The sequence below is a fragment of the Trichosurus vulpecula genome, chromosome 8 (assembly GCF_011100635.1).
Source record: "Trichosurus vulpecula isolate mTriVul1 chromosome 8, mTriVul1.pri, whole genome shotgun sequence".
Taxonomy (NCBI): domain Eukaryota; kingdom Metazoa; phylum Chordata; class Mammalia; order Diprotodontia; family Phalangeridae; genus Trichosurus; species Trichosurus vulpecula.
In genome coordinates, this window is record NC_050580.1 from 25,936,750 (window position 1) to 25,951,441 (window position 14,692).

The 14,692-nt window shown below is 43.4% G+C and overlaps 1 protein-coding gene across 3 annotated transcripts in view; it reads left to right on the forward strand.

Annotated features, from left to right (window-relative positions):
* NRBF2 (nuclear receptor binding factor 2) overlaps nucleotides 1-14,458 on the forward strand; it is a 33,129-nt gene extending 18,671 nt beyond the window's left edge. The window contains exons 1-4 of one of the 3 annotated variants that reach the window (XM_036737048.1): nucleotides 3,107-3,288; nucleotides 5,257-5,341; nucleotides 11,026-11,066; nucleotides 12,941-14,458. In XM_036737048.1, coding sequence (XP_036592943.1) covers nucleotides 11,043-11,066; nucleotides 12,941-13,630 — 714 coding nt within the window. In that variant the 5' untranslated portion in view covers nucleotides 3,107-3,288; nucleotides 5,257-5,341; nucleotides 11,026-11,042 and the 3' untranslated portion in view covers nucleotides 13,631-14,458. Of the gene's footprint in view, nucleotides 1-3,106; nucleotides 3,289-5,256; nucleotides 5,342-6,258; nucleotides 6,318-11,025; nucleotides 11,067-12,940 lie in introns of those variants that run through there. The other 2 variants (XM_036737047.1, XM_036737049.1) reach the window with 2 other exon arrangements.
* Nucleotides 14,459-14,692: the final 234 nt, after the last annotated feature.

A 14,692-nucleotide genomic window follows, 5' to 3' on the forward strand; every position in this document is an offset into this window, starting at 1 on the left:
TGGCAGTGGTGTGGTCTTGCAGCCCCTCACTCTCCTGGATATGCTCCAGTTTTTCAGTCTTAAGTCTGAAATGTGGAATCCAGAACTGAGCCCAGTCGCTGCATTGCCATGTGTGGTTCTGCCAGTGCCACCGCTGCCATATTCTGGATTTTGATGCATCCGTAAATACATCCTAAAATGACACGAGCTGGTTTTTTGACTACCAGTGTGCTGTCTTGACTCATATTGAACTTTCAGACCTATAATACTTCCTGCTCCGCGCCACCCCCCCCCGATTTTTTTTTCATATGAACAGCTGTTTTAGTCACACCTCCCTTATCTTATGCTTCTGAAGTTGATTTTCTGAAACTAAATACAGAACTTTAATATTTATCTATCAAGCTTTACATTCTTGATTTTGCCCTGTCATTCTAACCCATCAACATCTCTTTAAATCTCTCTCTAGGCCTCTGTTTTCTTATTTGTAACATACAAAGGTTGGATTAGAGCAGGAATTAAAAGAATGTCATAGACCTCTTCAGCAGGTGGAGGCCTCCGGATGCCTCAGAATAATGTTTTTAGATTAATTGAAGTAAAAGCTAAATTTCAGTTAGAAGTTAATGAAAATATGTAATTCATTTCCATCCAAGTTCCTGACCCCTCAAAATCTATCCATGGACTCATAGACCCCCAAGTTAATAAGCATTTACTAAGTACTTATGTGCTAAGTGCCCGGCACTGTGCTAAGTGTTGGGGATGAAAAAGAAAGGCAAAAGACAGTTGTTGCTCTCCAGGGTATCATGGGGAGATGACGTGCAAACAACTTTGCCCAAACGATATATACAAGATAAATTGGAGATCCTCAGCAGAAAGAAGACACTAACATTAAAGGAGATTGGGAAGGGCTTCTTAGAGAAGTGGGTTTCTGTGGGCCTTGAAGGAAGCCAGGGGCATAGATGAGGAGGTGGAGAATTCCAGGCATCAGGCACAGCCAGTACACATTCCCAGAGTTGGGAGGTGAATGAAGTTTCTGGTTTGAGGAACAACAAGGAGGCCAGTGTCATTGGGTTACAGAATGCAATCAGGGTGAGGAAAGTATAAGAAGACTGGCAAGGTAGGAAAGGGGACAGGCTTTGAACAACAGATGGGATTTTATATTTGATCTTGAAGGTGATGGGAGGGCGGAGGCTGCTGGGGTTTATGGAATGGCCAGGGTGTGTGTGTGACGTGATCAGACCTGCTTAGGAGATCTCTTTAACAGCTGCGTGGAGGATGGATTGAAGTGGAGTGGGACAGGAGGAAGGGAAGTAAAGCAGCAGGCCATTGCCGTAGTCCATGTCAGAGGAGAGACGGGAGCACATGGGAGATGTTACCAATGGATCATCTTCTGGGACCTGACAACAGATGGGTGTGAGAAAGTCAGAGGATGATGCCTAGGGTAGGAGCCAAGGGGAGAGATGGCGTTCCCCTTGACAGGAAGAGGAAAGTGGGGGGGGGGGGGCGGGGGAGAAACTCGTTGAGTTGAAGATGCCTACAGGATGTCCATTTGAGCTGTTTGTTACTAGACAGTTTTAGGTACAAGACTGGAGGTCAGCAGAGAGCGTGGGGCTAGATACTAGATTTGAAAATAATCCACATAAAGGTAACTAAATCCATGAAAGGAACAAAGAAAAAAAAGGAAGGGGGGAGAGAAGGGAGAAAACAAGCATGCATTCAGGTGCCAGTATGTGCCAAGCACTGTGCTAAGCACTTTACAGTCTCACTTGATCCTCACAACAGCCAGGCAAGGGAGGTACTGTTATGAGTCCTATTTTCTAGTTGAGAAAACTGAGGCAGGCAGATGTCCAATGACTTGCAGTAAACCTGAGAGCTCTATGGGACACCTGTGGGCCCCCAGGCTTAGTGGGTGTGACCTGGATCAGGATCCATCAGAGGAGACTGAGGAGTGGTCAAAGAGGTAGGAGAAAAGGACCAGGAGAGAGAGGTGTGTCCGAGGCCAGAGAGAAGAGTCTCAAGGAGGAGAAGGAGGCCGCAGAGAGCTTGAGCACACCTCCACCAGCTCACTTTCTAGATCCGTGAAACTTACAGAGCAGCAGAATTGGAACAGGGTGGGCTTGGGGAAGAGGCATGTTTCCTCCCTTTCTTTCTACACTTGTCTCTGTCCAAGTGGAACTTGCCTTTTTTCTTTTTTCCACTTTTTGAATAGTGTTGAATTGGATTGTCTGCTATATTAAAATTTCTTTCAGGACCCAAAACACCCTCTTCTTTACAAAATACTCAGAAACTTTTTGAAACTTAATTATAAACTGAACTGAGATCAGGAGGAAAGAACCAGTCTGTTTCATTTCAACAAGCATTTAGGTGCCTGCTGCCTTGTTCTCTGAATTGGGACAGAGCAAAACTTAAGCTAATACTAGGTCTGCTCTCTATCTGTTAGGAGGAGGATAGTCTATTAGAGCCTGAAAGGGGCTCATGTGGGCTGGAGTGGACTGTGGGTTGGGCAGCCCCCTTGTTATATGGAGATGAGGAAACTAAAGATGAGAGAATGAAGAGGCCTGCCCAATGTCACAGCTTTTAAGTGCTCTTGATTCTAAGAGCCTCAGTTTCTTCATTTGTAAAATGGAGTTGAACTAGATCTCCAAGTTTGTGCTTTGTGAAGGCTTCAGGTTATTAATGACTGAGGTTTCCCATAAAGCTCTGCCCCTGCCTGTCAGTAGGTCATTTTCATTTAACCTTTCTGGGCCTCAGTGTACTCAGAGATCCCAACTCATTCCTAGCATTTTAGAGCTGAATGGGTCTTAGACATTCTTGACTTGAGGTCTGTGAACTTGGATGGGAAAACGTGATGTGTCCTGTGTGTTTTATATCCTGCATTTAAAAATATTCTGAGTAGGGGACTGTAGACTTCCCCAGACTACCCAGGGGATCAATGACTTAGAAAAGGTCTAGCCTTTCTCATTTTACAGATCATCTCTTAGGTTCCTTCCCAGTTCCATTGTCCTCTGATCCCAAAGTGTACTGCTCAATTCCACGGGATTCTTGAATTATGGAAACTTTCTTGAAAATGATTCGAGTAATTTGCTGCATAGCTGACGGAATACATTTTGTGTGACCGTTTCATTTTCAGTTTGAGAAGCTGTCTGATTAACTCCTTCATACAATTCTTGCTTTCCTCGGTGTGGATCTTCTCTCCACAGTCTTAGGAGATTGTTTCATGAGTTAAGTGGCTAATGTTCCAGTGATGAGCCTCTCACAGCTTCACTGATCTAGTTCTTGGAATACTTAAGACTCCATCAGACCTGGCATATAGTAAGTGCTTAATAAATTTCCTCTGCCTGTGCTTGGCAGGCCAGGCCAGAGCCTGACTCTGCCACAGCCTTTGAGAACCCAGAGTCTTCTCCACATCCTGATGTAGCATTGGGCTAGGATTGTAGGATCCTGTAGCTGGAGGTGCAATGGACCCCTCATTGTACCGATGAGGAGGTTGAGGCAGTGAAAGGTAAAAAGGAGTGCCCCATCACCTGGGCTAGTATATCTGACACAGGATTTGAGCCCAGGTTTTTCTGATGCCCAAGTCTGGCTCTCTATGCACAACACCGTGATATTACGGAGTTCAGTGGAGAATTTAAGTGCTAAAAGTGAAAACTAAAAACATACTAAATGTGATCTATGTTGATGCAGTTTCTAGAGTTTTTCCTTTTGTGGTAACATAACTAAAATATCTCTTAATTATAAATTACCCATAAAATACATAATAACTAGGAATTTTGAAATAGTAACTTGGTAATGTAGAAAGGAGTGTGTAGGGCATGATGGTGCTGTGCTGTAATGAGACTGAGTATAGCATTAAGTTCATACAGGAGCAGAGCCATATATTTTTCAGGATGGTCTCATCTGAAGAAGTCCTTTTAAATTAGGAAAAAAGGCAACATTGATCATCTGATAGGTGTATCTGAGTAATATAATTATCAACTACCAATTGTTTGACAGCTAGTATTTCAGACCTGTTGGGGTTTTCTTTAATTGCTTTTCGGGTCATTTTGCTTACTTAGTACCTCTAGTAGTAGGAGGTGAGACAAATGAATATCATAACATTTTTATTTATTAGTTTACATCTTTGAGGAATAAAACTGATAGTAAGTAAGCTTTTGTTATTTATAGATTTCAGTTTACCCTCATGTATTGGTAATTAAGGTGGGACTCTTACTGTTTTAGAATGCTAAATTAAGTGTCTTTGATTACCTCTTACTAAGTGTAAAGCCCTGGGCTCACACCCTTTTTCGATTAGGTGTGAATCCTTTAAGCCCTGAACAGAGTATAAAAACTCAAGAGGTTAGCATTTTGTCTGGGACTCTCACTCACTGGAAGAGTGGCTTGTGACTCTGGGCAAGCCATTGTAATCATGCCCCCCTCCCATGCTGCCCCCCCCCCCCACCAAGCCTTGCCAACCCAGATGTATTTGGTCTGTTTATAATGTATGTTTATAATTTGTTTGTGTTTGCTCTGAAGTTCAGGTTGCTGGCTTTTCCTCCTGAACTAAGTGAGTTTATATATGTATGTTTGATTAAAGTAAGATTGTCAATCCCTTAAAGTTACTTTCCTTAATAAAGCAGATCAAAAGAACCTGTAGTAGCAGTTTCTGTTGCTGGTCTTGTTGGGTCTTACACCCCTGCAGCAGCTGCTAGCTGCATTGTTGTTACACCTCATTCTCTGATCCTTCCCTCCATTAATAACTTTCTAATTTAAGAGCTAGACAGGACCTCAGGAACCGTTTGGTCTAACTAGTTCCTGAACAGAAATCCACTCTACAACACTCCCTAGAAATGGTCTTTAAGCCTCTGCTCAGAGATTTCAAATGAGAGGAAATCCACTGCCTTTGGTGGCCCACTCCACTCTTGATTTCAGCTCTGAGTGTTAAGGAATTTCTCCATCTCTCTCCATTTTCTCCCTGTTCTCCTAGTTTTGTCTGCCTTGTGGGGTCAAGCAGAAAGAAGCCTTAATCCCTCTCGGACATGAAAGCCTCCAATTGCCATAAAGCACCTTCCTCTTTTTCTAAGCTCAGTGTCCCCAGCTCCGTCAGCCCACCTCCAGTCCTTTCACTGGGCTGGTTATATGGTGTGGGCCCATTGTACCTTATCATTGTCTTTTCTAAAACATGGTGCCCAGACCTGAATGTGGCCTTGTATTCCTGATGTTCTGCACACGACGTTGTTGCCTTGGCTCATTGCTTGCCCAGAGTCCCCTCTTTAGTGGCCCTCTGGAATTTTTGTTTTCCAGGCTCATCAGCAGAGCAGGAAAGCAGACCGGTCGTTAGCTGCAGGAAAATACGAAGAGGCCATTTTGTGTCACCAAAAGGCGGCTGGTGAGTGTTCTAGAAGAAACGTTCCCTCTAAATGATACTAATTTTTGTGCTAACTTGAGCAGTTTCACTTCCCCTCCAGGTCTTCACAGTCCTTCTTTATTTAGAATGGAAAGAGCAGTAATAACACTCTGGCCTTCACATATAGACTCTCCAGTGGAACATTTGTTTTTCCACCACTGATGATGGCTGTGTACTGATCAGCCTCTTGGACTTGTTCCTTCTTTCCTGGAAGAGCTAATCTTACGAGAACCTGTGGTGGCATCCTGAGGCTGGTCAAAGATTATTGAGAAATGCCATGGAGCCTATTGATGTGTTAAGACAGAAACCGATTGTAGGATGAACGGCAGTTCATTGACTGCTGGAAGGTGGGCTTGGATTTCAGAGAGTTGACCCTTAGGGGTTCTGAATGTAAGTTGCTGAACCAGTAAGTCACCTGTATCTGCTTTCTCATTTCTGAGAAGAACCCTCAAAATGCATACCTCAAATACCCCTTTTGGTTCTAAAATTCTGTCCTGATTTTTTGTCATGTTCAGGTGTAGAGAAATTAAAGGAAGCAGCCTGCCAGAGCTTGTCAGCTTAATTAAGAGACATTACTCAAGTCTGATTAGTAAGTCCCACAAAGATAATTGCCTTAGATATGGGGTGGGGTGGTTTTCTTGGTTTTAGTCATTTTAAGCCAATTAGTAGCTCTCTAGTGCTCTGTTGTGGTATTCTAAGTATAGCAAGTTATTTTGACTTGAAATAGATAGAATTAGACACCCTCATGTTTTCTAAAATGAGGTGCACGACATAACTCATAATGACGGTCCATAGTGGAAATTATTAATCTACAGAAAAGACATTCTGTGAGAAACAAGTTAGCATTTTGAACAGCAGTCTGAAGTTCAATCCCTGTTTTAGGATGTGGGAACAGGAGAGATTTAAGACTCTTTCGAGGCCATTTCTGAGGAACCACCAGGAGCTCAAAGGTTCCTGGGTGAGTACATTCAGGAGCTCCAGTTCTGGGTTTCCCTCCTTTTAGTAACGGGTACAGTTTCTATCCTTTGTGCAGAGTGACTAAAATGCCTTCATGGTCTGGCTGTAAGCCTTTAGTTTGTAAATGAATTGAGACAAGGAACTCATGTGAGTTATGGTTCCCCTTAGGAGCCTGCTGCTGGAAATAACTGTAAGTGTAGTTGTTGTAAAGAAACAAGCTAACCAGTAAACAGTGGGGTCAGGAGCAGAAATGCTTTTAACATTTCACAAAAAGTGACATTACTTTGGCTTATAGGAAAGGGAAGTTTGAGAAATTTTGGCACACTCTTAAGAAGGAATTTAGCAAAATTAAATGGGCACAACTCTGCTGGTGGTTTGGCTTCCGGAGGTCATGCTAGCGCTTAACAGGAGAGAACATACGGCAGCTAGCTAGCAGGCTTTGGATCTCAAGAGAGGTTCAGAGAGGGAACCAACTGGGTGACCCAAGAACACACTGAACATCTGAAAACTGGTCTGACCAACTTTTACATGAAACAAATCTCTGCCTTTCTCTCGTCACATGGCGGATGGAGGGAGAAGCTGTAGAGAGAGGAAAGCTGAGGACAATGGGCACATTGCATTTATACTAGAGCAGATCAGTGTCCATCATTCAGGAGGCATGTTTTGCTGTGTTTCTGCAATCAGTCTGCACAATTATGGCTTTGTGCTTTGGTAACAGTTTAACAGATTGCTGATAGAATTTTAATAGATGTTGCTTTAAAAAAAAAAAAAACAACACAGCAGGATGCCTGAGAATTAGTCCTTTTTGCCTGCCAGTTAGCCTAAATATACTTTAAATACTGGGTTTGAGTACCACATTTAGTCAGAATGAGGGGTAGGGAGGAGAATGGAGAGCAATTTCACCAGACTTTGTGTGACTGAACATTTTGGTGTTTGAAATGTGGCTCAGTTCTGTCATGATTGAGCTGTGTGACCTTGGGCAAAGCACAGAAACGTCTCTGGTTCTGTTTTTTTCCTTTGTGAAAAGGGGGGTGTTGAACTAATTCTCAAAATATTTTTTCCAACACTTTGACTCTTAAGCATATGGTTCATATGAGTCTTTAAACAAAGCTCTGAACAGGACTGGGAGAAAAGCGTGGATTTGGGGTCCTCCCCCTGCCACATAATGCTTTGGGAAGGTGACTTCTCCTCTCGGCCTCAGTGTCCTCATTCACAGCAGGAGAAGGTTAGACTCAAGCACTTCTTAGCTTCCAGCCCCGAAGCCTGTGATTCTGATGGAAGTGGTTGGTGTGTGAAATGTGTTCATCATATTTTACTTCAGAGAGTTTTGTTGATGGTCACTTTCCTTTTTCTGTCCCTTTTCAAAAATTATCACCTTGAGGCTGCTGAACAAATTATATAATGGACTTGAAATGATTTGTGTATTTTTAGTAAATAATATGGTTTTGTAGTAGTAATCCTTTATTCTTGATTTTCGGTTTTGTTATTCATGGGCTTCTGTGATCATGAGAAAGCAGTCATTTATTTTGCATTCCAAATGAATGTGCAGACATGAAGACAACATGGCCTTAGTTGGATCAGGGGACTTCCTCACTTAAAGTGTCCTTGATGGAATGGTTCTCTCCTTTTCAATCCTCCTAGATTCCAGAACTGGGGAGCAGAGCAAAATGTCAAGTCAATGTGTTCAGTGCAAATATACAGTGTGGGATGTGAGGCAGTGGACATGTACAAGGTGTAGCCAAAACATGGTCCTGCCTTTGAGGTCGTTAACTTTAAGAATAAGATGACCACACAGGTAGCTACACTGTTCAGTGCAGCAAGAGAAGTGCATTGGAAAATTACAGGGTGAAGTTTGGGGGGAAGAGGGCTACCAGCCAGGGGAAAGTTCCATGGAGATGGTGACATGAGAATTACGTTTTAAAGGTGGTAGCAATTCAGTGAGTGAAGAGAGGGGAAGGATGTCATGTAAGGCATAAGAAGTGGCCTGAGCCAAGGCCTCAAAACCAAAGAGCATAAGGGCATGTCCAAGGGGTTAACTGAATTATAGAACGTTTGGAGGGGAATCGTGTGAGGTAATAGGAAGGTAAGGTGGTTCCAGGCTGTGGAAGGCTTTGAATGAATGGTGGGCAGAGAAGTTTAAACTATATTCAGAAGTGAGTAGGAGACTTTAAAGTTTTTGAGCAGAGGCATGGATAACCAAATCAGTGTGCAAGAATTATTCTGGCAGTGATAAGATGAAGACAGATTAGAGGCATCTTTAAATTATCAAATCCATCCTTCTCGTTTTATAGATTAGAATATTGAGGTCCATTAGAGGTCAGGTGACTTGTGTAAGGTCATATAATATAGGTAACAAATGACAGATCTAAGAGAGTCCACAGGGCAGAAACACTTCCTTTTTTTTGTCTTTGTATCTCCCTCCCAGTAAAATACGATGTCTGTGAAACCAAGGGAGGAGAGTGTATCTAGTAGGTGGAAATGGGTAGCAGTGTCCAAAAATTAAAGCAGATTAGGACTGTATTTCTTATAGCAGCTCAAGAGTAGGAGAGAAGGTAGGTGCAGACAAGACCCAGAGTTGAGAGTTGGCAGGTTGTGAATGGTGGAAAGACCAGAAGACAGAAGATTTAAGGGCAGACTAGAATAGTCAAGTCTGAGAGGGGGCAAAAGTGAAACCAGAAAAGGAGTAGTGCTGGGCTGGGGGATGCCATTGAGGGAGGAGGAGATCACAGTGATGATAACCACTTGATAGTTGAGATCCCAGGAGAGGTTTCCTGGTGGTGGGTGGTGGGTGGTGGTGGTGGTGGTACAGGTATAGCTAGAAAATGACTAGCAGGAGACACAAGTTTGATGAACTTGGAGGCTGGATTGTTTGAGGGCACGTCAGCATGAATGTGGAAGACTCCACATAGAAGAGCAGAGGTCAAGGTGCAGAGGAAAACTATGGAACAGATACTGAATTTGAGAGAGTGAACTGGGCCAAAGAAAGGAAAAGGCCACAAAGTGCAGAACTGTTTATAATGAGCATTTTTGTAGTGGTAAAGAACTGGAACAGGGTACCTATCAATTGGGGAGTAAGTGTCTGGGGCCACATTTGAGCTTGGGAAGATGAGGCTTCCTGACTCCAGGTGTAGCAGTCTCTCCCCTGCACTACCTAGCTGGCCTATAAGTAAATGTAGTGGGATGCTGTTGTGCTGTAAGAAGTGATGAAGGGGACGGTTTCGGAGACACTTGGAAAGACCTGTATGAACTGATGCAGAGTAAGGTCAGGAGAACAATTGATTCTTTAGCATCAGTATTATAAAAATGAACAGTTCTGAAAGACTTAAGAATGCTGATCAATGCAGATGATCAACCACAATTCCAAAGCACTAGAGATGCCGAATACTACCTGTTTTGTAACAGAGAGCTGATAAATAATAAGACATACATTTTTGGATATGGCCAATTTGGGAATTTGTTTTACCTCACTGTGCATATTTGTTACAAGACCTTTGTATTTAGTGGAGGGTCTTAGGGGAAGAAGGCAAAGAAAAGAAATGCTTGATAACTGAAAAAAAGAGTATCTTGAAGGGTAGTAGAATCTGGATGGATGGATGGATAAGCTGCTCCAAGGTTGCTGACCAATGGGAATAAAGGAGGAGGGTCTGTAATAGAGCACTGGGGACCAAGGAGTCATTGGACTACTCCTTCCCTGTCCCATGTATCGCAGGGGCATTGAGAGAATCAGCAGCCAGCAATGTAGAGGGTTGCCAGGGAGGAAGTGTCTCCCAGAAGGAGCCAGGTTTCCATCATTGCAAGAAAATGGAAAAGGTGTGAGAGATGGGAGGACAAAAAGAAGTTTGTTACTGATAGAGCAGGTAAATTCCAGGGGTACCGTGGAAAGGGTTGAGCAGAGGAGAAAGGGGCTGGTTCAGATACCACCTCCTACAGGAGACTTTCCCTGATTTACTTGTTAGCCCCCCTCCCATCAAAAAAAAATTACTGGTATAATAGGATTTTGAAAGCAGAGATCTGTTTTTGGTTTGTCTTTGTACCCTCTTCTCATGGCATGTGCCTGACATGCTTCCTAAGTACGTTTTGGATTAAATTAACCTATAATTCTAGTTCCAGGTCAAGCAGGCAGATCACTTCTTAATTTCCCCATCTTCACCACCACAGTTCCAGAGAGCAGTTCAGGATGTTGCAGTGGTGTTGTTCCTCAGCTGGCTGCCCCTCACATTTCTGTAGCTTTGGAGGTAGAGAATTGAGCTTCTAGCTGGTCAGGCCAGACATCATGGAGTGACAGCGGTGACAAGGCCTTTAATCCTAAAATCCCAAAGACCATTGAGGGCAGGAGCTCCACACTTTAGGCTCCTTAGTTAGGGAAGACACACCTGGTACTAGAACTGCCTAATTCCCCTGCACTAGTAGTTCCTAACTGAGAGTCACTAACTCTGGAGCCAAGTGCTAGAAGAGGCTTAGAGCACTTGGGATTAAGGATATAGGCAGAAGGTTTAGCATTAGTGAGCAGTAGGGATTATGTAGTAATAGGCCCACAGGAGAAGTGATTTACCCAAGGTCACCCTGTTACCACCATCTTTGCTGGAAGGCATTTACACAAGTGCAATTTTAATATCAGTGTTTTTGACAGTTGATTTTTTTTTAATTTATACTTATTTTGTTCTTTGCAAAATGTTTTTTTTAATTAATGTGTTTCTCTTTTTATATAGCATATCTTTCTGAAGCCATGAAGCTGACACAGTCTGAGCAGGTGAGGTACTTTACTAATATTTGCAAGAATGGGTAGTTTTACAATTTAGTTTAAAGTTGAGATTTCCTTCTAGAGGCCCAGGAATGTCACATCAAGTCTGGTTACCTAAACTTGTTCTACGTAAAACACCATGCCTGGAAGCCCTCGGAGGTGCCTTAGGAAGGAGATGCATTTGGAATGGTTTATTGATTCTGGAGGTTTTGACATCACATTCTTTTCTGCCCAGCGAGCCTCCTCTTGTTATGAAGAGTTGAGGGGAGAGGGAGCAGCTCGGCACAATTTTGCTCCTTTCTTCTCTGGCGCTGTTTGCTTACCATAAGGCTTTTTCCCTGTCCCCTGTCTCCCCTCCCCCCATTTGCATCGCTGTAGGCATTGTGTGTGTTGTTTTCCTGATTCGTTCTTTGCATCAGTTCATTTGCTTCCCAAACTTCTGAATTTTTCATATCCACTGTTCCTTGTAGCTCAGTTATATTCTATTACATTCATATAGCACAGTTTTATTTCTTACCAGCTAATGAGCATCTTTACTGCTTCCAATTTGCTATCAGAAAAAGTACTTCAGCAGCCCATTGCAGAAATATGAATCTGTTTGCTTTTTAATACCTTGCCAGATGGCCCAATCTCTGTTGGGAGGACCATTTAGAGTCATTCTGGACCTTTGAAACATTGCTTCCTCGAGCTAAACACACCCTTGTCCAAGAGGAAAGAGAGGGACTCCCTTTGTTGGATCCTAGGTGGACCAAACCAGAGATTTGAATTGAGAGGTCCTCAGCCCAATGGCCCAAGCTCTTCATTTTACAAATGAAAGACCTAAAGAGCTGAAGGGTGAAGTGCCAGCCACTAGGGCTTCCAACCCTGTGCCCCGTTCGAAGTGTGCTTGGCTTCCATGGCATTTGGTGGTTCTGCCCACCTGGTAAGTCAAAAATGCCTTCTGGATTGATTCTTGTGTGTGCTTGGTGTCTCAGCAGGTAAAGCTTTCCAGATTGTTCAGAGAGGAATTTTAAATGGTATCATTAGGTAGAGATTTAGTTCCTGGGTTGCATTTATAGGCCTTTGGTTCAACTGATTTATTAGTGGAAGCAATGGGCTCCTCCTTCCTGTTGCTCCAAACTGAAAGGAGTGATTTTAGGATTTCCATTGCCTCTGGACTTACAGAGTCACTTCCTAACTCTGAGAGGTCCAGGTTTGCTACCCTGTAGATCAGTGGTTCTCACAGTCTGTGCTGTGGCACAGCTTCTACTAGGGGTCCCCCAAATTCGCCCAAACTGAACTTGCAACCTCCGTTTGACACATGAGCCTTTTGACTCTCATATGGTATAGGGATTCATCCTGTAATGAATAGCATGGTGCTTTGAGAGCCGCTGTCATAGACCAGCCTTTTTATTAGTTGTCCCCTTTATGCTTGTCAGCTGGCTGCAGAAGGAAAAGCTTTGTCCAAATGGCCCTGAGAAAAACCATCACCCTCAGATTTAAACGTTGGTGGGTAGGGGAATCTTGGCTGCTGGAGCAGATGGCTCTGGTGTGTTTTAAGTACTTTGTGAAAAATAGATGTATCCGGATGTTCTTCATTTATTTGGGAAAGTATGTTATTGGAATTATGTCTCTTTCCCTAGATGAATTGATAGCCAGCCTGTCCTTGAGCAGAATTTTCAGGCTTTCTAAATCTTGATAAGTTTGAAATTTTTTTCTCATTGGTTCTTTGATTAAAGAGATCTATGATCTATCTTATTAAAATGATTATATTGTAGTTTTCCTTTATGTAACACATTATTACCCGATTAGACCCAAGAATAGGGAATTTGAAGGGATTGTTGGGAAGCATTGAAGTGCCTTAGCTTTGTAACTTCTGGAAGTGACCATTTCCTTCTTTCTAGGCTCAGTTATCACTGGAATTACAAAGGGATAGCCACATGAAACAGCTCTTGCTTATTCAGGAGAGGTGGAAAAGGGCAAAGAGGGAGGAAAAGTGGAAAGCCCCGCAGACTCCTGATGGAGCCCCTAATCTTCTGATGTCGAGCAGGCCGCTGGTGGAGGATGGGTCTGAGGGCCCGAGTGTACCCAGGTCTCAGCAGTTCAGTCCTGCCACAGTTCCAGGGGTCCTCGACAGGGACCCAGACACTCTTCTTTTCCTCCTTCAGAAGAGGAAAGACCCAACAGAACCGTGTCCTGGCAGCAAAGTCCCAAAAGATGACAAAACAACAATAGAAGAGCAGGCAACCAAGATCGCTGATCTGAAGCGACATGTGGAGTTTCTTGTGGCCGACAACGAAAGGCTGAGGAGAGAAAACAAGCAACTCCGAGCTGAAAAGGCCAGGCTCCAGAAGACTCCACTTGAAAAGGAATTGGATGTAGATGCTGACTTTGTAGAAAAATCTGAATTATGGAGCCTGCCTCCCCCTGCAGAGACTGCTTCAGCCTCTTCTCCCTGGCAGGAATTTGCAGCCAACACAGGGAAAGCCAAGGACATTCCCATCCCCAACCTGCCTCCCTTGGACTTTCCATCCCCAGAGCTCCCACTTCTGGAGCTCCCTGAAGATATTCTGAAAGGACTTATGAACAGTTAAATGGAAGGTCACAAGGGGCTAAAACGGTGGTGGTAAGGGAAAGGAAATCATACAGTGAAAACAGCAAAAAGGGAAAACCATGAGGCTAGGGACGGTCCGGTCCAGGTGGAGGATCACCGGCCGGACCAGGGTAGGAGAAGAGCCCCGGCCATGCCGTGGAGAACGATCACTGTGAAGCACCCAGCACAGCCTCGGGATTGGCCGGGGCTCAGGAAGCTGGAGATGGCAGTCGCTCACTTCTTGAGGGTCTCTCTACCAACTCAAACCAAATGGCGACCCGGAATCACTTTCTTCAAGCAGCAGTTATTTCCTTCTCTTAACTTCAGGGTTATGCTATCTGTAATAATTAATCTATAATGCCATAAAGGATAATGCAGAATCGAATTAATACAGGAGCCCAAGGGTGGCCTTGTATTGGAAAGATGCTTTCTATCATGCATTGACTGCATGCATTTTGTTATGCACAATTTATTAATTCTAATGAGGTGTGTCAGTTACATGCCTTCCTAGATGATCCCGTATGTGCCACATTTTGCACTACTCCTAACGTGATGATAACCTCAAGATTATCAGGAGAAATGTTTAAATTTCCACTTTATGAAAAAAGGAACCAAATTATTAGTTCTGCTTTTTTTTAATTATCAGTTTACATAATTAATCAGGGTGCATCATAAGTTTTAACTTTCTGTTTGCTGTATTAAAATGTTGTGCATCATTAAAAAACACCCAAGGAATTATCCCTTTGTTTTGAATGGTGCATGAATGGAAGTAATGCTAGCCGGCAGTATTTGATTGCAAGAAATCAATAAAATAATTGTGTTTTATGAGCCTCGTTGAATCTGATTGGCAGATGTAAGAAACATTTGGTGCAGCTCCTCCCTTCCGTCAGTCAGTATTGAGTGCCTTGCTTCCAGCTGACACTGCTTTCATGCACTCAGGTGTGCTGAGTACAGATTCCTCAGGGTTGGTGATACTTCTCCCTTGGTCCTCTGTTGCCATGGTGCCACTACCACAGGTGGACCAAAGCAGTGTGGTCCTAAGGGATGCCCTGACAAATCTCCT